General features: G+C 42.4%; 1 protein-coding gene across 1 annotated transcript in view; it reads left to right on the top strand.

The window, feature by feature from the left end:
* LOC111962645 (transcriptional enhancer factor TEF-1-like) overlaps window positions 1-21483 on the top strand; it is a 123284-nt gene that overhangs the window by 19949 nt on the left and 81852 nt on the right. Inside the window, exon 3 of the mRNA XM_023985900.2 lies at window positions 18828-19064. Coding sequence (XP_023841668.1) covers window positions 18863-19064 — 202 coding nt within the window. The 5' untranslated portion in view covers window positions 18828-18862. The remainder of the gene's footprint in view (window positions 1-18827; window positions 19065-21483) is intronic.

Genomic DNA, 21483 nt, shown 5'->3' with positions numbered 1-21483 from the left:
ACTGTCATCAACACCGCCTCCCATTGGGCTGGTAACTACGCCAACACAACAGGTACATAGACATTGGAATTTGATACCCCTGGTCAGGACTCCACTGTAGAAGGTGGAGGGATACATACAGTAGTTGCTTGTGTAAGGCTATAGATGAGTTAGGGAACACCCATGATCGCAAAAGCCTAAAAAAAGTTACGTCAAGGTCACATAGGTGACTCACAGGTCCAAACTTGGCGTCCTCTGCCTCGTAGGTTTAGTGGTCCAGGGCGATGAAGTAGAAACCTGATCTGACTCCACCTTGTCGGACTCCACCTTGTTCTCTACTAACACACTGACCCGTCTCCTGAGAACAACTGCAGTGAGAGAGATAGTAAAATATGATGTCAGGAAATGGCATAGACAGAATTCAATTGGAGTTTAAATGTTTTTACCTCTTAGTGTTGCATTCAAGGTAACAGTCCATTTAACTGCTGCTTTATCAAGTGGATTATAATGGATCATAATTTAGCCAAATAGGTGATAAAATACTATGTGGAACTGAGGTGAGCTGTACCTAACCTACTTGTACACATTCAACCATCCTCTGTAAAGAACCATCTTTCTAACCAAATAGACAGACGGCAGTTTGTCAAAGTCAATAACATGTCATCCTCTCTACATGACAAATGTCCTAATAACAATGCCTGCATACAGCATCAAACCCTCAGTACCACCAGTGGCGATTTTAGCATGTAAATCTTGGTGGGGGGAAGAAAAAACCCATTGTGGTATGCATGCCAGCAAAGCCACAACACTAAACAATACATTAATTGCACTATAATGGTGACAAATGGTGCCCACAAACTGTTAAGGCTTACATAAAGCTATCCCAACAGCAGTCCCAACACCTTACCACTGCTACACCTGGCTATCCCCGGAGCCTTTTCTGGCAGCGAAACAGTTAATTCCAATTCATTTACTGCCTTTAAAAAAAACGTAGCTGATATTGTCACGCCTTCTCCTGCTTCCCCTCTCTGGCGCTCGATGACGCCAGGCTGCCCTTCATTACGCACGCCTGTCACCATCATTACGCGCATCAGCGCTCATTGGACTCACCTGGACTCCTTTACTTTGTTGATTGCCCCTCGATATCTGTCTGCTCCTCAGTTTGTTCCCCGTGTCAGCATTGATGTCGTTATGTTTTCCCCTGACCAGACGCTGTCCTTGTTTGTTTCTTGTCTATTATCCATTAAATGTTCACTCCTTGTACTTGCTTCTCGTCTCCCAGCGTCAGTCCTTACAGATATGGCTGACTTGCTTAAACAAATGTGGCTTCTATTGACAATTGAGATGTACAAACTATGGCATGAGGGGACGACAAGCGGATAAGAGGCAATTAAGACATGAATGTGCAAGCTAGGATGGACGTAGTCAATGTAACTTTGTTCAGCACTTTTGAAATGTGCTGTGACAGAATTCAGAACATGTGCCGTTCTTAGTGTTCTCCCTGTTCACCAAGTCAGAACCGTAGGATAAATAAAGGGGGCATATAAGCAGGCAATGAAGCTCTTACAATAGTCAATGATTACATTTCTCAAAAACAGGCTGTAGGCTACATGTGCACTACCAAGTCAGAACAGTAGGTGAAATGAAGAGGGGAAAATAGACCAAATTACTAAGGTGAGGCACATGGGCTACTAACAGCTTACTACACAACATACACTTAGTACTACTTAGCTACAGTATACATATCTCCCTGGCATATTACATAACTTATGCAGCAGCATACAAGACATTTTTGGACTCACCTTATTGTGCTGTGCTCACTTGAACAGGAAAGTGGTGCGGTGGTCCTTCGTGGGCAAATTTTGTCATTAAACTTTGTCATCAAAGTCTGGCATTCTCTGGATTTATGGTTCTTTCAAGACAACTGGGAACTCGAGAAAAAAAGAAGAAAAAAGTTTAATCATGATGACGTCAGTCATCTTCAGGTTGTAGCTCTAGAAAGAGGCCCGAGTTCCGAATTTACAATTCCGAGTTGGATGAAAGTTCAAAATGTATTTTCCCAGTCCTAGCTTGTTTTTCCCGAGTTCCCAGTTGTCTTGAACTCACTAATTTCAGATTTTGCAGTTCCGAATTAAGTTGTTTTGAGCGCAGCACAAATGTTTAATTGACAGCATGGCCAATGTTGAATGTTTATAATTTTAAACTAGGAAAAGAGGCCCTTAATCTTAGACTTGAGGCCACACAGCTGAATAGCAGGCTAGTGATTGCTTTGCAATGCTTGCAGTTAGCTACTGATTCCTTCCAAACCACTCATTGTTGAATTTGCGATTTCCGACTTGTTGTGTAATGTTTATGGCCGATGAGCACCGATACGTTTTATCTATAATTTTTCTTCATTATTTATCTTCATATGACAAGGATTAAAAAGGATTTGCCAGTAGATTGTCGACTTGATTCATGATGATGACTGCTTGCTAAGACTGGTAAAGTGTGATATTGACCCTTTTTTCCTCCAAACATAATGATGGTCATTATGGTCAAACAGTTCTGTTTTTGTTTCCTCAGACCAGAGGACATTTCTCCAAAAAGTACGATTTTTGTCCCCATGTGCAGTTGCAAACCGTAGTCTGGCTTTTTTATGGCGGTTTTGGAGCAGTGGCTTCTTTCTTGCTGAGCGGCCTTTCAGGTTATGTCGATGTAGGACTCGTTTTACTGTGGATATAGATATTTTTGTACATGTTTCCTCCAGCATCTTCACAAGGTCCTTCGCTGTTGTTCTGGGATTGATTTGCACTTTTCGCACCAAAGTACGTTCATCTCTAGGAGACAGAACGCATCTCCTTCCTGAGCGGTATGCCGGCTGCGTGGTCCCATGGTGTTTTTTCTTGCGTACTATTGTTTGTACAGATGAACGTGGTACCTTCAGGCATTTGGAAATTGCTCCCAAGGATGAACCAGACTTGTGGAGGTCTCCAATTTTTTTTCTGAGGTCTGTCTTGGCTGATTTATTTTGATTTTCCCATGATGTCAAGCAAAGAGGCACTGAGTTTGAAGATAGAAGCTTTTAGAAGCTTCCAAAGCCATTACATAATTTTCTGAAATTTTCCAAGCTGTTTAAAGGCACAGTCAACTTAGTGTATGTAAACTTCTGACCCACTGGAATTGTGATACAGTGAATTATAAGTGAAAAAATCTGTCTGTAAACAATTGTTGGAAAAATTACTTATGTCATGCACAAAGTAGATGTCCTAACCGACTGGTCAAAACTATAGTTTGTTAACAAGAAATTTGTGGAGTGGTTGAAAAACGAGTTTTAATGACTCCAACCTAAGTGTATATAAACTTCCGACTTCAACTGTATCTCCTTCAAAATAAACATCTCTGCTCTCAAATTAATACTTTGCGTGCGGCAATAATGTTCTGCTCACTCAGTCACACTTGAAACTCAAGTTCAATTTGTGCACCCCCGCTGCATGTGCGCTCGCTGGACCCATTCTCAGCTCACTACACCACATTTGGTGCTTTCGACTGGTCTGTGCGCTCCCCCAAGACCCATCATCTGCGCTCTCGACTCATAGGTGGTTGGCCGAAAAGCCGAGGGAGGAGCTGATTTTTGTTGTATATTTTTTTTCTTTTAATTTTATTTAACCGTTAACTAGGCAAGTCAGTTAAGAACAAATTCTTATTTGCAATGACGGCCTACCAAAAGGCAAAATAAAACATAAATAAAATATAAATATAGGACAAAACACACATCACGACAACAGAGACAACACAACATAAAGAGAGACCTAAGACAACAACATAGCAAGATAGCAACACATGACAACACAGCGTGGTAACAACACAACATGACAACAACATGGTAGTAACACATGGTAGCAGCACAAAACATAGCACAAACATTATTGGGCACAGACAACGGCACAAAGGGAAAGAAGGTAGAGACAACAATACATCATGCAAAGCAGCAGATGTATTATGATAACATTGTTAACTAACAGGGAAAACATAAAAGTTGAGTAAATATCAATCTTGTCCTTCTCTCCATGGGCTGATATTTCTTCTGCGCGGCAGTCTCGGGGCTATTGCTTGCCCGAGCGCAGCTCGGATCATTACACAGGTGCACCTTGGGCTGGGGACAATAAAACGCCACTCTAAAATGTGCAGTTTTGTCACAACACAATGCCACATATGTCTCAAGTTTTTAGGGAGCGTACAATTGACATGCTGACTGCAGGAATGTCTACCAGAGCTGTTGCAAGAAAATGTTAATTTCTCTACCATAAGCCGCCGCCAATGTAATTTTAGAGAAGTTGGCTGTGCGTCCAACTGGCCTGACAACCACAGACCACGTGCAACCATGCCAGCCCAGGACCTCCACATCCGGCTTCTTCACCTGCAGGATCGTCTGAGACCAGCCACCCAGACAGCTGATGAAACTGTGGGTTTGCACAACTGAAGAATTCCTCCACAAACTGTCAAACTATCTCATGGAATCTTGGAGCGTGGATCAGAAAACCAGTCAGTATATTTTAATAAAGTTTTGCTTAATCAATGTCTCGCATGGTCAATGAATGATTAGCCTAATTAGCATTCTGCGTAACACCCTAGTTATTGCATCTTTAGATCTCTCATCTTTCAAAATGCTTAACAGATATTTATTTCTATCTCTGTCATACAAACCACTGGCACGTGGTGTACGTTAGAATGGTATTTTCCGGCTACCTACATTTTGGAACATTCTCACGTATTGCTGTGTGCACATTGCTTAATTTATCATTTGAAAAAATAATAGTTTAGCAACATTTTAAACTAAATGTCTTGATCTGTTCTATCAGTCTCGTTGTGTTTAAAGACTATAATATAGGCTATGCTGTAGCAAATGTACCTGTCACAGGAAAAAAGTTACCAGATACATGCACAGTGCACTGGTCTCCATCCATAGCCTACTGAGATGCACACTCTTTTCTCCACGTGGGACCAATGTTATGCTTTGGGAACATAACCACGCTCTGTGCTGATTGGCTCGTGATTTGCTAGTGTTATAGGAGATCAAACTGACTAGACCATCAGATTCTCCGGGAGAATTTCAACCAATGCCTTCCCCACTAGGCACAGACGTCATTTCAATGTCTATTCCAAGTTGGTTCAATGTCATTTAATCCGATTAAAAAATATATATTTTTAAAAGTCACATATAAGTGACGATACTTAACTCGTCCAGGCATAAATGTACCTTTTAAGCAACAAACTGTCGTTTAAAGCTGGACATTGCACAAAATAGTTTTGATTTCTCTGACAGAACCTTAACTGTTCAGAATTTACACAGTGTACAAATCATTAGGAACACCTTCCTAATATTTAATTGCACCCCCTTTTCTCTCAGAACAGCGTCAATTGTCTCAAGGCTTAAAAATCCTTTAACCTGTTTCCTCCACTTCATCTACACTGATTTTAATAGGGGATCATATCTTTCACCTGGATTCACCTGGTCAGTCTATGTATGTCATAGAAAGAGCAAATGTTTTGTACACTCAGTGTACAGTACTATAGTATTGCTGTTGACTCCTCCATAGTTCAGAGACGAGCCTCACTTGAACCACTCCAATGGAAATCTGCACTGGCTGGCAGTTGGACAGCAAACAACAGTTTCCAGAGGGTTGTGTTTCACCTCCAAGTCATTAGCACGTGGGTGGGATGAGATGACACTGCTGGAGGGGAGACACACACGCTCTCCTCTCCTCATGTAGTGAAGTAGCCTGTTACTGTAGCTGTCTGACTGGACCTGAATCCTGAAAGAGTTACTATGCTGCCAGGTTAGCTTGGGTTTACTGATCACTTCAGAGCCCGATAGCTGGACATTGTCAACAGTTCAGAACTGTAGACGGAACTATAGACATGACACATACATGGATCGTGTGAGCACAAGTGGATCAACTATGGCTGTTGCTTTTTATAACGGAATATTATTTTCCCTCAACAAAATGTTCTGTTTTTACATAATTCTTTCAAGAACCATTCATAAATTAAGTTGTTGCCTGGAAACAGCGACATGTTTTTGCTTTAATGCGGTCAAAATTGATTTCCCATTTGTGTGTTAGGTTTGTTTTTGAAGGAAATGCAGCGCCACAGTGTTTTGCATCATGGTGGAGCAATAAGTAAGAACATTGAAATTGTTCTGTGTGGTTTGCTACTACAGATTTCAAATAATATTGTATGATGAACGAAAATAATAATATTTTTGTATACACCCGTTTCAATTATTAGAATGAAATGGTTCAGGAATGTGTGATAGTCAGATTTTTTTTTAATCAATCTTTACATTGAATATTTAGCACAAAATTAAGACAAGGTTTCTATTTAATGTTCTTGTTCCCAGTTTTCCAGCATACAATAAATGTATCTGAAGGTGTCACTAGTAATCTGTATTGACTGAACTTGAACTGAATGACTCATCGTGGTGGAATTCAGTTTAGCTCTAGATAGACAATGATAGACGTCAGACTCCAAAAAGAAGCTACATACTGCGTTTAATATTGGTCAAATTCACTTAAATTGATTAGTCTTTAGAGTGACCTGCATTAGGGCGTGCAGCCTCCTTGTATTATGTTATAACATGCAGGGTCATAACTCCAGCCCTTTCTAAACCCTGGAAGGTACATGTTCCTACGTCTCCCTCTCTTTATATCACTAATAAGAGCATTTCCATGGTGTGCAGTCAGGGGGGTTGTGGTATGTAGTAATCTGCTCAGACTTAGGTAACTGTTGAATGGACTGACATTTTGATTTCATCTCACAGCCAGTGATAATTAGCCAGTGTGTTTTGTATTCAGTAGAAACCTCAGAACATCTGTGAATAGCCTGTGTCTCCGCCGGTGTCTGTCTTGTTAAGAAGTGTTGCAACAGTCCTCTGCCACATCACTGACCTTGTTACTGCTGTCTTACAGGACAGAGCAACCTGGTTAGGACTGGGGGGTTGGTTAGTGGTCTTTGTGGTGTTGCGGCAGAAGCCGAGAGCTGCACCTCTAAGGATGGTGTTATCATTTGTCATGTCATTTGGAGCTGTGAATGGACTGGAGCTTCATCCAGCTGTGCTCACTGAGAACCAGTCTCTTCTGGCAATGAGGACGTCTCTCCCTGTCAGGTGTTGGAAAAAGGAGGGCACGCTCCTATCAGTCAGACATTAAATTAGAACAATTTCATAGGATTAGGTCCCACATCTTGTTATGAATGTAGTGTAACTCCAATTGCATCAAATGCAGTGCAATCCACAGTACTTGGATGAGGAGGCAGAAGTCAGCATTTCAGAAATATTCCGACTTTTGCATCCTCTCCATTTCTCCAATTATGAAGGCGACAAAGGATGTGTACAGTGTAATGGCATAGTAGGGTAGTAAATAGACCCGTTCAGGTGGAGGGATATTGAAATAATGGCATTGTGCTGAGGCCTCCCCAGAGAGATAAAGGAGCCGTGTCTCACTTAGCCCAGTGCTGTAATGGCACACTGAGCAAGATGGGCACACTCTTTCACTGATGCATCATGCTATTGAAATGCAAAGATATATCTGACAGAGAAAAGCATGAAAGAAGGGATTGTCAGGTCATTCCTAATTGAATTTCCAGCCTTATGATAGACCCATAAACTAATAGCGGTGCATAAGTAATTCACGTTATCAGTAGAAATGGACTGAATAGCACGGGATAAAAGCATTTTTTCTCAACGCTTGCTTGTAATATGTTGGAAAGGATCTAAGAACATCCTTTGTTTGTAGCCTCTTGTAGATAATTAACCCTTTTGTATTAAATCTGTACTTATTTATACACGTATGTCTCATTTCATAATTACAAAATGCAAAATTGTATTATGAATAACCTTGTCAGTGGTGTTCACAGAAATATGTACAGGCTTTGTAACTGCCATCTTTGTGTGCTTATATGGATACTTTTTTTTTAAAGCCCTATTTCTTTCGGGAGTCCAACTCCTGTTCAATGGGCAGATTAATAGAGAAACATCCCACTATACATCATTTCAGGCATGGCCATGTCCATTTAGTAATGTTGTGTTGAAGTGTTTTCACACTGCCCTTGTGGGGAACAGCTTCCCAGAAATTGCAGAAGATTGGATGCCATGGAGGCAGTGTTATGTGTTTTGGCTTCACTTTAGATGGATGCAGCTTCCAAGAGAGAGAACATCTCAGTCAGGACCACACTGCTGCTTGTGTTTACTGTTACAGCGGTAACATGATCAACCCCCTAGCACCACAACCCCCTGGTGATGCAAACACTCATACATATCATTACATTTCATTACAACACACTGTCTGGCGGCCTCCTTATTTCCCTGCACATACATCGAGGTAGCCCCAGAAGAGCTGGAATTAGAGCAGACGAGGGAGAGAATGACAGAGCGAGATGGCTGCCCGGTGTGGATGTATGCGCCCTGTTTCTGTGGAATCGCATTCATGTCATGGCGTTTGTTTGGAAGGCTGTCCCTGTCCCTGCCTGGAGGATGAAGTGCAGTGTAAGTATAACCACAGTATATTGCTGCATGAATAATCTCCCTCTCCCATCTGCCACTGGGGGCTCGGACAAGCAGTCCCACTCCAGCATCTAGCACGGCCAATTTGTACCAATCACAACATTCTGGCTCCCCTTGTCCCCCTCCCTCCCTCCTCCACTGCATTAGTACAGAATCAGTGGAGCAGAAAGACTGTTTGAGCTGAGACATTGCCCCGCATTGTGTAGCATCGCAACATAACAGAGCAACCATGTCCAAACATCAGAYCCAAATGAGTAAATCCAGATTCTCTTCTTAATGTTTAGTTTTTTCTCACAGGAAGAGCTCAACCATTTATACACTCTTCTACTATGATGTTGAAAACTCAGCAAAAATGTTAACATTGAGAAACATATCATCAGACTTATAAAAACTTGCCCTCTTGTTGCTCATAAAAAGCATATTTGATGTATGCTAGAAATCAGGTTACCAGTTTGATTAAATAGGAGCCGAAGTAGTGTTCCAGATTCCTCTTTCATTTTGGATCAGTTTAAATCATTGAGAAATGGGAATGAGGTGTGGGGGGGGGGGGATTTGTCTGCGAAGCCTTTTGTGATGTGGTTTGGTGGGGCGGGGGGGGGGGGGGGGGTGATACAAGGAAGTGATACATTTAAACCCAACAGATGAGTTAATTATGCAGTTTTCATTACAGTGACGTGACTACTCTCATAGGATTCTGTTCTTTGCCAATTCAACACCATAATGCTGATCTGGAGAATTTACTTATTACAGAAAACATCCCTGTGTCACACACTAATTCTCATTTAGAATGAGTACTACATTTTTATTTATTTATTTTATTTCACCTTTATTTAACCAGGTAGGCAAATTGAGAACACGTTCTCATTTACAATTGCGACCTGGCCAAGATAAAGCAAAGCAGTTCGACACATACAACAACACATAGTTACACATGGAGTAAAACAAACATAGTCAATAATACAGTGAAAAATAAGTCTATATACAATGTGAGCAAGTGAGGTGAGATAAGGGAGGTGAAGGCAAACAAAATATATAAATAAATAAAAATATAAAAAAGGCCATGGTGGCGAAGTAAATACAATATAGCAAGATAAAACACTGGAATGGTTGGTTTGCAGTGGAAGAAAGTGTAAAGTAGAGATAGAAATAATGGGGTGCAAAGGAGCAAATAAAATAAATAAATACAGTAGGTAAAGAGGTAGTTGTTTGGGCTAAATTATAGATGGGCTATGTACAGGTGCAGTAATCTATGAGCTGCTCTGACAGCTGGTGCTAAAGCTAGTGAGGGAGATAAGTGTTTCCAGTTTCAGAGATTTTTGTAGTTCGTTCCAGTCATTGGCAGCAGAGAACTGGAAGGAGAGGCGGCCAAAGGAAGAATTGGTTTTGGGGGTGACCAAGAGAGATATACCTGCTGGAGCACGTGCTACAGGTAGGTGCTGCTATGGTGACCAGCGAGCTGAGATAAGGGGGGACTTTACCTAGCAGGGTCTTGTAAGTGACCTGGAGCCAGTGGGTTTGGCGACGAGTATGAAGCGAGGCCAGCCAACGAGAGTGTACAGGTCGCAGTGGTGGGTAGTATATGGGGCTTTGGTGACAAAACGGATGGCTCTGTGATAGACTGCATCCAATTTATTGAGTAGGGTTTTGGAGGCTATTTTGTAAATGACATCACCGAAGTCAGAGGATTGGTAGGATGGTCAGTTTTACAAGGGTATGTTTGGCAGCATGAGTGAAGGATGCTTTATTGCGGAATAGGAAGCCAATTCTAGATTTAACTTTGGATTGGAGATGTTTGATGTGAGTCTGGAAGGAGAGTTTACAGTCTAACCAGAACACCTAGGTATTTGTAGTTGTCCACATAAGTCAGAGCCGTCCAGAGTAGTGATGTTGGACAGGCGGGCAGGTGCAGGCAGCGATCGGTTGAAGAGCATGCATTTAGTTTTACATGTATTTAAGAGCAATATGGAGACCGAGGGAAAGGAGAGTTGTATGGCATTGAAGCTCGCCTGGAGGGTTGTTAACAGTGTCAAAAGAAGGGCCAGAAGTATACAGAATAGTGTCGTCTGCGTAGAGGTGGATCAGAGAATCACCAGCAGCAAGAGCGACATCATTGATGTATACAGAGAAGAGAGTCGGTCCAAGAATTGAACCCTGTGGCACCCCCATAGAGACTGCCAGAGGCCCGGACAACAGACACAAATGCATATGTTACTCATATATTATACAAAACACATCATTATTTTTATGGTTTAGAATGAACAACATAGGCAGTCATCGTTGTGTGTTCCTAAATGCCTATATTTTGAACTTTGGTGGGCTGTGAATATGTATGTCTATGGTTGCCACACACATATGTACAGTACAGTATGTACCACATATGCTGTGGCTGTGCCACAGGAAAGAACTTAATATTTTATTACGTTAGGTGCGGTAAGCCTCTTTCTACTTCCTAGAGAGATGGGTTCTGGGAAAGACACTTGTGGGAGTGTGGAGGAAAACCTCAGCCAGATATCCTGCTGGGCAGTGAGGAGTATGGTAGCTAGGCATCTCCAAAACGCTTTTGAGTGTCACTGTTGTCCTTTCCATAAATATATCTGCCGACAGATTCTGAAATGCCAAAAGAGTCCCTTTATTAAGTTAACATTATTCTTTGTTTACCTTATTGAATCCTCTCCCACTATCTCTGCCATTTACTCCTCAAATCATGCTACTATGTCAAACTAACGAAAGGAGAAGGTATTTTAAATGATTAATTCAACATCTGATAATCGTTATTTATCAGCGGTAAGTGATTTACTAACACAGTTCATAATTCTGTCAGGGGGAGAGAAATAAAAGACCACTCATTTAGTGATTGGAATGGAACGTTTTCCATCCCCACCAATAGCAGGAGTTAGTTGTGCTGTGTCAGCACTCGGCACACAAACTAATTGAGTCAAAGCTATGCCTACTCTGTGGGAGATTCTTTAACAGCAGCCTCCACCCCTATCAATCACACACACCCACGCACACACACACACGCATGCACACACACACACACAGATCCTCTAGTGTACTGACATTCTAGAGGAAACATGTTACTGCTATAGTTGCTCTTTACCACAAAGCGTGCTACATGAATAGGATCTTGTTTGAGAAGAAGGCGTTGCTGCTCGGCAACTGGATGAGAATGAGGGGAGGGGGGCAGCTGTGTGGCCATCTCCAGAAAGTCACTTCAATCAGTGTAGATCAAATCAAATTGTATTAGTCACATGTGCCGAATACAACAGGTGTAGACCTTACAGTGAAATGCTTACTTACGAGCCCCTAACCAACAATGTAGTTAAAAAAAATATATGGATAAGAATAAGAGTTAAAAGTAACAAGTAATTAAAGAGTAGCAGTAAAATAACAATGGCGAGACTATATACAGGGGGGTCCCGGACAGAGTCAATGTGCGGGGGCACCTTTTAGTAGAGGTAGTATGTAGATGTAGGTAGAGTTATTAAAGTGACTTTGCATAGATGACAACAGAGAGTAGCAGTGGTGTAAAGGGGGGGAGGGGGGCAACGCAAATAGTCTGGGTAGCCATTTGACTAGATGTTCAGGTCTTATGGCTTGGGTTAGAAGCTGTTTAGAAGCCTCTTGGACCTAGACTTGGCGCTCCGGTAGCAGAGAGAACAGTCTATGACTAGGGTGGCTGGAGTCTTTGACCATTTTTATGGCCTTCCTCTGACACCGCGTGGTATAGAGGTCCTGGATGGCAGGAAGCTTGGCCTCAGTGATGTACTGGGTCGGTCGCACTACCCTCTGTAGTGCCTTAAAGTCGGAGGCCGAGCAGTTGCCATACCAGGCAGTGACGCAACCAGTCAGGATGCTCTTGATGGTGCAACTGTAGAACCTTTTAAGGATCTGAGGACCCATGCCAAATCTTTTCAGTATCCTGAGGGGGAATAGGTTTTGTCGTGTCCTCTTCACGACTGTCTTGGTGTGCTTGGAACATGTTAGTTTGTTGGTGATGTGGACAGCAAGGAACTTGAAGCTCTCAACCTGCTCCACTGCAGCCCCGTCGATGAGAATGGGGGCATGTTCGGTCATCCTCTGCAACTGGATCCTGGACTTCCTGACGGGCCGCCCCAGGTGGTAAGGGTAGGTAACAACACATCCGCCACGCTGATCCTCAACACAGGGGCCCCTCAGGGGTGCGTKCTCAGTCCACTCCTGTACTCCCTGTTCACTCTTGACTGCATTTTGATTGATGAAGCCAATGACTGATGTGGTGTACTCCTCAATGCCATCGGAGGAAACCCGGAACATATTCCAGTCTGTGCTAGCAAAACAGTCCTGTAGCTTAGCATCAGCTTCATCTGACCAGTTTTTTATTGATCAATTAAGACATGGATTATGTACAGTCGTGGCCAACAGTTTTGAGAATGACACAAATATTAATTTTCACAGTTTGCTGCCTCAGTTTGTATGATGGCAATTTGCATATACTCCAGAATGTTATGAAGAGTGATCAGAGGAATTGCAATTAATTGCAAAGTCCCTCTTTGCCATGCAAATGAACTGAATCCTCAACAAACAAAAAAATCCACTGCATTTCAGCCCTGCCACAAAAGGACCAGCTGACATCATGTCAGTGATTCTCTCGTTAACACAGGTGTGAGTGTTGACGAGGACAAGGCTGGAGATCACTCTGTCATGCTGATTCAGTTCGAATAACAGACTGGAAGCTTCAAAAGGAGGGTGGTGCTTGGAATCATTGTTCTTCCTCTGTCAAGCATGGTTACCTGCAAGGAAACACGTGCCGTCATCATTGCTTTGCACAAAAGGGCTTCACAAGGCAAGGATATTGCTGCCAGTAAGATTGCACCTAAATCAACCATTTATCGGATCATCAAGAACTTCAAGGAGAGTGGTTCAATTGTTGTGAAGAAGACTTCAGGGCGCCCAAGAAAGTCCAGCAAGCGCCAGGATTGTCTCCTAAAGTTGATTCAGCTGCGGGATCGGGGCACCACCAGTACAGAGCTTGCTCAGGAATGGCAGCAGGCAGGTGTGAGTGCATCTGCACGCACAGTGAGGCGAAGACTTTTGGAGGATGACCTGGTGTCAAGAAGGGCAGCAAAGAAGCCACTTCTCTCCAGGAAAAACATCAGGGACAGACTCATATTTTGCAAAAGTTACAGGGATTGGACTGCTGAGGACTGGGGTAAAGTCATTTTCTCTGATGAATCCCCTTTCCGATTGTTTGGGTCCTCCAGAAAAAAGCTTGTCCGGAGAAGACAAGGTGAGCGCTACCATCAGTCCTGTGTCATGCCAACAGTAAAGCATCCTGAGACCATTCATGTGTGGGGTTGCTTCTCAGCCAAGGGAGTGGGCTCACTCACAATTTTGCCAAAGAACACAGCCATGAATAAAGAATGGTACCAACACTTCCTTCGAGAGCAACTTCTCCCAACCATCCAGGAACAGTTTGGTGACGAACAATGCCTTTTCTAGCATGATGGAGCACCTTGCCATAAGGCAAAAGTGATAACTAAGTGGCTCGGGGAACAAAACATCAATATTTTGGGTTCATGGCCAGGAAACTCCACAGACCTTAATCCCATTGAGAACTTGTGGTCAATCCTCAAGAGGCGGGTGGACAAACAAAACCCCACAAATTCTGACAAACTCCAAGCATTGATTATGCAAGAATGGGCTGCCATCAGTCGGGATGTGGCCCAGAAGTTAATTGACAGCATGCCAGGGCGGATTGCAGAGGTCTTGAAAAAGAAGTGTCAACCCTGCAAATATTGACTCTTTGCATCAACTTCATGTAATTGTCAATAAAAGCCTTTGACACTTATGAAATGCTTGTCATCATACTTCAGTATTCCATAGTAACATCTGACAAAGCAGCAAACTTTGTGGAAATTAATATTTGTGTCATTCTCAAAACTTTTGGCCACGACTGTACAATCAGGTGGCAGGTTAGATGGAGGTCATGACACTCCATCCTAGATATGACAGAGTTTGCCTCTTGGGTCCAGCAGGCAGAGTTCAATAACTAAAGGCAGATATGAGATGCAGGAGGATGGCACTCTTTTCATACTGAGTAGCCTTCAGAGTAATATGAGAAGAATGCAATTTCTGAACTTAAACAAATTTCAAAACAAAATGTTATAACTTTCAGGTGTTACCGTTCCATGTAAAATAAACCACCCTTCATATAATACTGTAGCAGTGTTCTGCTAAAATAACAATGTGCAAATATTACAATTGTTTGCTCTTTTATTGTCATTCACAATCAATGTAGATCATGTATGGTGTCCAATACGGAAGTTTACATACACTTAGGTAGGAGTCATTAAAACTCGTTTTTCAACAACTCCACAAATTTCTTGTTAACAAACTATAGTTTGGCAAGTTGGTTCGGACATCTACTTTGTGCATGACACAAGTCATTTTCCAACATTTGTTTACAGACAGACAGACAGATTTTTTCACTTATAATTCACTGTATCACAATTCCAATGGGTCAGAAGTTAACATACACTAAGTTGACTGTGCCTTTAAACAGCTTGTAAAATTCCAGAAAATGATGTCATGGCTTTGGCTTTAGAAGCTTCTGATAGGCTAATTGACATCATTTGTACCTGTGGATGTATTTCAAGGCCTACCTTCAAGGTCAGCACGGCACCTCAGTACCTCCAGGCTCTGATCAGGCCCTACACCCAAACAAGGGCACTGCGTTCATCCACCTCTGGCCTGCTCGCCTCCCTACCACTGAGGAAGTACAGTTCCCGCTCAGCCCAGTCAAAACTGTTCGCTGCTCTGGCCCCCCAATGGTGGAACAAACTCCCTCACGACGCCAGGACAGCGGAGTCAATCACCACCTTCCGGAGACACCTGAAACCCCACCTCTTTAAGGAATACCTAGGACAGGATAAAGTAATCCTTCTCACCCCCCCCCCCTTAAAAGATTTAGATGCACTATTGTAAAGTGGCTGTTCCACTGGATGTCATAAGTGAATGCACAATTTGTAAGTCGCTCTGGATAAGAGCGTCTGCTAAATGACTTAAATGTAAATGTAAATGTATGTCAGTGTCTCTTTGCTTGACACCATGAAAAATCAAAAGAAATCAGCCAAGACCTCAATTTCCAAACGCCTGAAGGTACCACGTTCATCTGTACAAACAATAGTACGCAAGAATAAACACCATGGGACCACGCAGCCAGCATACCGCTCAGGAAGGAGACGCGTTCTGTTCTCCTAGAGATGAACGTACTTTGGTGCGAAAAGTGCAAATCAATCCCAGAACAACAGCAAAGGACYTTGTGATGACGCTGGAGGAAACATGTACAAAAGTATCTAAATCCACAGTAAAATGAGTCCTATATCGACATAACCTGATAGGCCACTCAGCAAGGAAGAAGCCACTACTCCAAAACCGCCATAAAAAGCCAGACTACGGATTGCAACTGCACATGGGGACAACATCTCAAGACATCAGTCAGGAAGTTAAAGCTTGGTCGCAAATGGGTCTTCCAAATGGACAATGTCCCCAAGCATACTTCCAAAGTTGTGGCAAAATGGATAAAGGACAACAAAGTCAAGGTATTGGAGTGGCCATCACAAAGCCCTGACCTCAATCCCATAGATAATTTGTGGGCAGACCTGAAAAAGTGTGTGCGAGCAAGGAGACCTACAAACCTGACTCAGAAACACCAGGTCTGTCAGGAGGAATGGGCCAAAATTCACCCAACTTATTGTGGGAAGCTTGTGGAAGGCTACCCGAAACGTTTGACCCAAGTTAAACAATTTAAAGGCAATGCTACCAAATACTAATTGGGTGTAAGTAAACGTCTGACCCACTGGAAATGTGATGAAAGTAATAAAAGCTGAAATAAATCATTCTCTCTTCTATTATTCTGACATTTCACATTCTTAAAATGAAGTGGTGATCCTAACTGACCCAAGACTTGTAAACTTCCGACTTCAACTGTAGCTACAGTGCCTTGCAAAAGTATTCACCCCCTTGGTGTTTTTCCTATTTTGTTGCATTACAACCTGTAATTTAAATGGATTTTTATTTGGAATTCATGTAATGGGCATACACAAAATAGTCCAAATTGGTGAAATGAAAAAAATTGGTTAAGTGAAATTTAAAAAAGACAGTTAAGAACAAATTCTTATTTTCTATGACAGCCTAGGAACAGTGGGTTAACTGCCTTGTTCAGGGCCCCCTAAATAAGATCTGGTGCAACCAATTACCTTCAGAAGTCACATTATTAGTTAAAGTCCACCTGTGTGCAATCTAAGTGTCACATGATCTGTCACATGATCTCAGTATACTTACTCCTGTTCTGAAAGCCCCAGAGTCTGCAACACCATTAAGCAAGGGGCACCACAAAGCAAGTGGCACCATGAAGACCATGGAGCTCTCCAAACAGGTCATAGACAAAGTTCTGGAGAAGTACAGATCAGGGTTGGGTTATAAAAAACATTCCAAAACATTGAACATCCCACAGAGCACCATTAAATCTATTATTAAAAAATTGATAGAATATGGCACCACAATAAACCTGCCAAAAGAGGGCTGCCCACCAAAACTCACGAACTAGGCAAAGAGGGCATTAATCAGAGAGGTGACAAAGAGACCAAAGATAACCCTTAAGGAGCTGCAAAGCTCCACAGCGGAGATTGGAGTATCTGTCCATAGGACCAATTTAAGCCGTACACTCCACAGAGCTGGGCTTTACAGAAGGGTGGCCAGAAAAAAGCCATTGCTTAAAGAAAAAAATAAGCAAACACGTTTTGTGTTCACCAAAAGGCATATGGGAGACTCCCCAAACATATGGAACAAGGTACTCTGGGCAGATGAGACTAAAATCAAGGAAAATGCTATGTCTGGCGCAACCCAACACCGCTCATCACCCCGAGAACTCCATCCTCACAGTGAAGCACGGTGGTGGCAGCATCATGCTGTGAGGGTGTTTTTCATCGACAGGGATTGGGAAACTGGTCAGAATTGAAGGAATGATGGATGGCGCTAAATACAGGGAAATCCTTGAGGGAAACCTGTTTGTCTCCCAGAGATTTGAGACTGGGACGGAGGTTCACCTTCCAGCAAGACAATGACCCTAAGCATACTGCTAAAGCAACACTCGAGTGGTTTAAGGGGAAACATTTAAATGTCTTGGAATGGCCTAGTCAAAGCCTAGACCTCAATCCAATTGAGAATCTGTGGTATGACTTAAAGATTGCTGTGTACACCAGCGGAACCCATCCAACTTGAAGGAGCTGGAGCAGTTTTACCTTGAAGAATGGGCAGAAATTCCAGTGGCTAGATGTGTCAAGCTTATAGAGACATACCCCAAGAGACTTGCAGCTGTAATTGCTGCAAAAGGTAGCTCTACAAAGTATTGACTTTGGGGGGGGGTGAATAGTTTAACACGCTCAAGTTTTCTGTTTTTTTTACTTATTTCTTGTTTGTTTCACAATAAAAAAGATTTTGCATCTTCAAAGTGGTAGACATGTTGTGTAAATCAAATGATACAAACCCCCCCCAAAATACATTTTAATTCCAGGTTGTAAGGCAACAAAATAAGACAAATTTGCAAGTCACACCCCTTGACTTTTTCCATGTTTTGTTGTGTTACAGCCTGAATTTAAAATGGATTAGATTGTCACTGGCCTACACACAACACCCCATAATGTCAAAGTGGAATTATGTTTTTCGAAATTTTAACAATTTAAATTTAAATTAAAAGCTGAAATGTCTTGAGTCAATAAGTATTCAACCCCTTTGTTATGGCAAGTCTAAATACGTTCAGGAGTAAAAATTTGCTTTACAGGTCACATAATAAGTTGCATGGACTCACTCTGTGTGCAATCATAGTGTTAAATATTGACTGTTGAATGACTACCTCGTCCCTGTACCCCACCCATACAATTATCTGTAAGGTCCCTTAGTCGAGCAGTGAATTTCAAACACAGATTCAACATGGGAAAATATAAAAATATAAATAAATTATGTTTTGTTCACATAATATCATTTAAAAGTATGCATTAAGTTATCTGTAAAATAATATGTGTGGCAAAAACGAATGTAGACCTTAATAAATGCATTTCTACAGTTTGCCCCAAAAAATGTACAATGTTGGGGGAGTGCCAAAATGGAGGCACAGTGGCTTCAACACAGCACCATCTATTAGTCATCTAGTGTGTATATATAAATAATTTGTTAACATTCTGCTCTTTAACTACCTGACTGACTGACTGTCTGTCTGTCTGTCTGTCTGTCTGTTCCACTGCTCCTCTCCATGTTCTCCCCCTAGCTCAGGGCCTGGGCTTGGACGAGCGCACCGCCACCATGGACCATAGCAGCTGGAGCGGAAGCGAGAGCCCTGCAGACGACATGGAGAGGATGAGCGACGAGGCCGACAAGGGCATGGACGGGGACCCCGAGGGGGTGTGGAGCCCCGACATCGAACAGAGCTTCCAGGAGGCGCTGGCCATCTACCCCCCCTGTGGGCGCAGGAAAATCATCCTCTCAGACGAGGGAAAGATGTATGGTGAGTAGGCTACGAGGAAGGAGGAAGAGAAGAACTCCAACGAAGGCTGTTAGAACTGCGCTATTGTTCACAGAAGTGGAGAATGTGGGAGCTATATTTAGTTAGAATCATTAGAAGGAACACATATACTGTACAGTGTTTCTGGAAGTTAGTGAGAGTGTGAAAGTGCTGTAAGTTAGTGAGAGATGTGACCAGTCAGTCTCTGCTGGAGGCCTTGAGTGCTACGGGAGGGAGGCAGGGGTTTAGAACTAAAGCTAGTGTGAACCATTAGTGGGGAGCAGATGGTCGTATGTCTGCCACCAGCTGCGCCGTACACTCTCACCCCTCCCCCTTCCCCTGTTTCTCACACACACTCTCCCTCTCTTCTGTCTGCTCTCATGTAACCTCATCCCCCCAGGCTATTTCGCACAGCGCACATAAGCCTAGGATATCAATGATTCAAATTAGGCCTTAGTGGGAGTGACCATAGAATTCTATGGGAGTGACCTACTGAGTGAAGTATTTGTCATAATTACATTTCTGTGAATCACACGACTGAGGTATGGTGAGGGTTAGGGGGGAAGATGTTGTGGGAGATGATTGGTTGGTAGATTAAGCCAATGCCTATGCGCCTGGAGATTCTCTTGATCTTTCTGTATTGGCTAATGAAGGCCAAGTTTGACAAGTTGGTCCACCAGACTCTTCGCGCATTTGGGCAGAAGTGCCTGGGAACGAGATAAGCTCTCATGCTGTGGTGATTTTAGCATGTAAATCTTGGTGGGGCAAAAAATAAAATAATGTTTTAGGTGCATGCCAGCAAAGCCACAACACTAAACAATACATTAATTGCACTATAACAGGTATTCCCAAACTGTGTACAGGGCACGCGCAATGCCGTCGGGGTACGCCATCTAAAAATGAGATTCACATTTTTTTTTAAATAAATTTTCAAACAGTCCATTCATATTTTCCACCAGGGCTATACATTTGGGTGAGTTTTTTTTCTCGCCTGGGTAGCCTCGTTTCACTCCCAAAAATGAAATGAAACCATCTAGTGTTCAGCGAAATAACACCACAATGTCAAATACAGGTAGCCTTGTCAAATAATTAACATCCAATCACATTAACCGTTACTCTCTCACGGAAATTACAACAATGGTCCGTATGTAGCCAAACGTAGCTGCTGCTCATGTTGGTATCTGTACTGATGGTGCAAAAGCCATGACAGGGAGACATAGTGGATTGGTAATGCGTGTGCAAGGAGTTGCTCCCGACGCCTTGAAATATGTTTTGGACACTACAGTGAAAATCGCTACCTTTGTTAAATCAAGGCCCCTGAACTCTCATGTATTTTCTGCACTATGCAATGATATGGGCAGCGACCATGTAATGCTTTTACAACATACAGAAGTGCGCTGGTTATCAAGGAGCAAAGTATTGACACTTTTTTTTTTAATTGAGAAACAAGCTTAAAGTTTTCTTTACTGACCACAATTTTCACTTGTCTGGGTGATGTTTTTTCTCGCCTGAATGATCTGAATCTAGGATTACAGGGACTCTCTGCAACTATATTCAATGTGTGGGACAAAATTGAGGCTATGATTAAGAAGTTGGAGCTCTTCTCTGTCTGCATTAACAAGGACAACACACAGGTCTTTCCATCATTGTATGATTTTTTGTGTGCAAATGAACTCAAGCTTACAGACAATGTCAAATGTGATATAGCGAAGCACCTGAGTGAGTTGGGTGTGCAATTACGCAGGTACTTTCCCAAAATGGATTCGTTATCCCTTTCATGCCCTGCCTCCAGTCCACTTACCGATATCTGAACAAGAGAGCCTCATCGAAATTGCAACAAGCAGTTCTGTGAAAATTGAATTTAATCAGAAGCCACTGCCTTGGCAAATCACGCTGATAAGACACTGATACCCTTTGCAACCACGTACCTATGTGAGAGTGGATTCTCGGCCCTCACTAGTATGAAAACTAAATACAGGCACAGACTGTGTGGGGAAAATGATTTAAGACTGAGACTCTCTCCAATACAACCCAACATTGCAGAGTTATGTGCATCCTTTCAAGCACACCCTTCTCATTAACCTGTGGTGAGTTATTCGCAATTTATGAACAAATAAGCTTTTATATGTAGATAAAATAAATGTAAATAAAGAGCAAAATAAAGAGCAAAATTATTGATTATTAGTATATTACTATTTGTGCCCTGGTCCTATAAGAGCTCTTTGTCACTTCCCACAAGCTGGGTTGTGACAAAAACTCACACTAATTCTTATGTTTAATAAATGTATCGTATAGTGTGTGTCTGGCAGGCTTACAATGATTGCAAAAAACAACATTTGAGAGTGCGCCGACACTGGTGCTAGAAGGGGTATGCAGCTGGAGGTTGAATGTTTGAAGGGGTACGAGACTATAAAAGGTTTGG

The sequence above is a fragment of the Salvelinus sp. IW2-2015 genome, linkage group LG4q.1:29 (genome assembly GCF_002910315.2).
Source record: "Salvelinus sp. IW2-2015 linkage group LG4q.1:29, ASM291031v2, whole genome shotgun sequence".
In the NCBI taxonomy this organism is placed as follows: domain Eukaryota; kingdom Metazoa; phylum Chordata; class Actinopteri; order Salmoniformes; family Salmonidae; genus Salvelinus; species Salvelinus sp. IW2-2015.
This window is presented reverse-complemented; position numbering and strand designations above follow the sequence as displayed.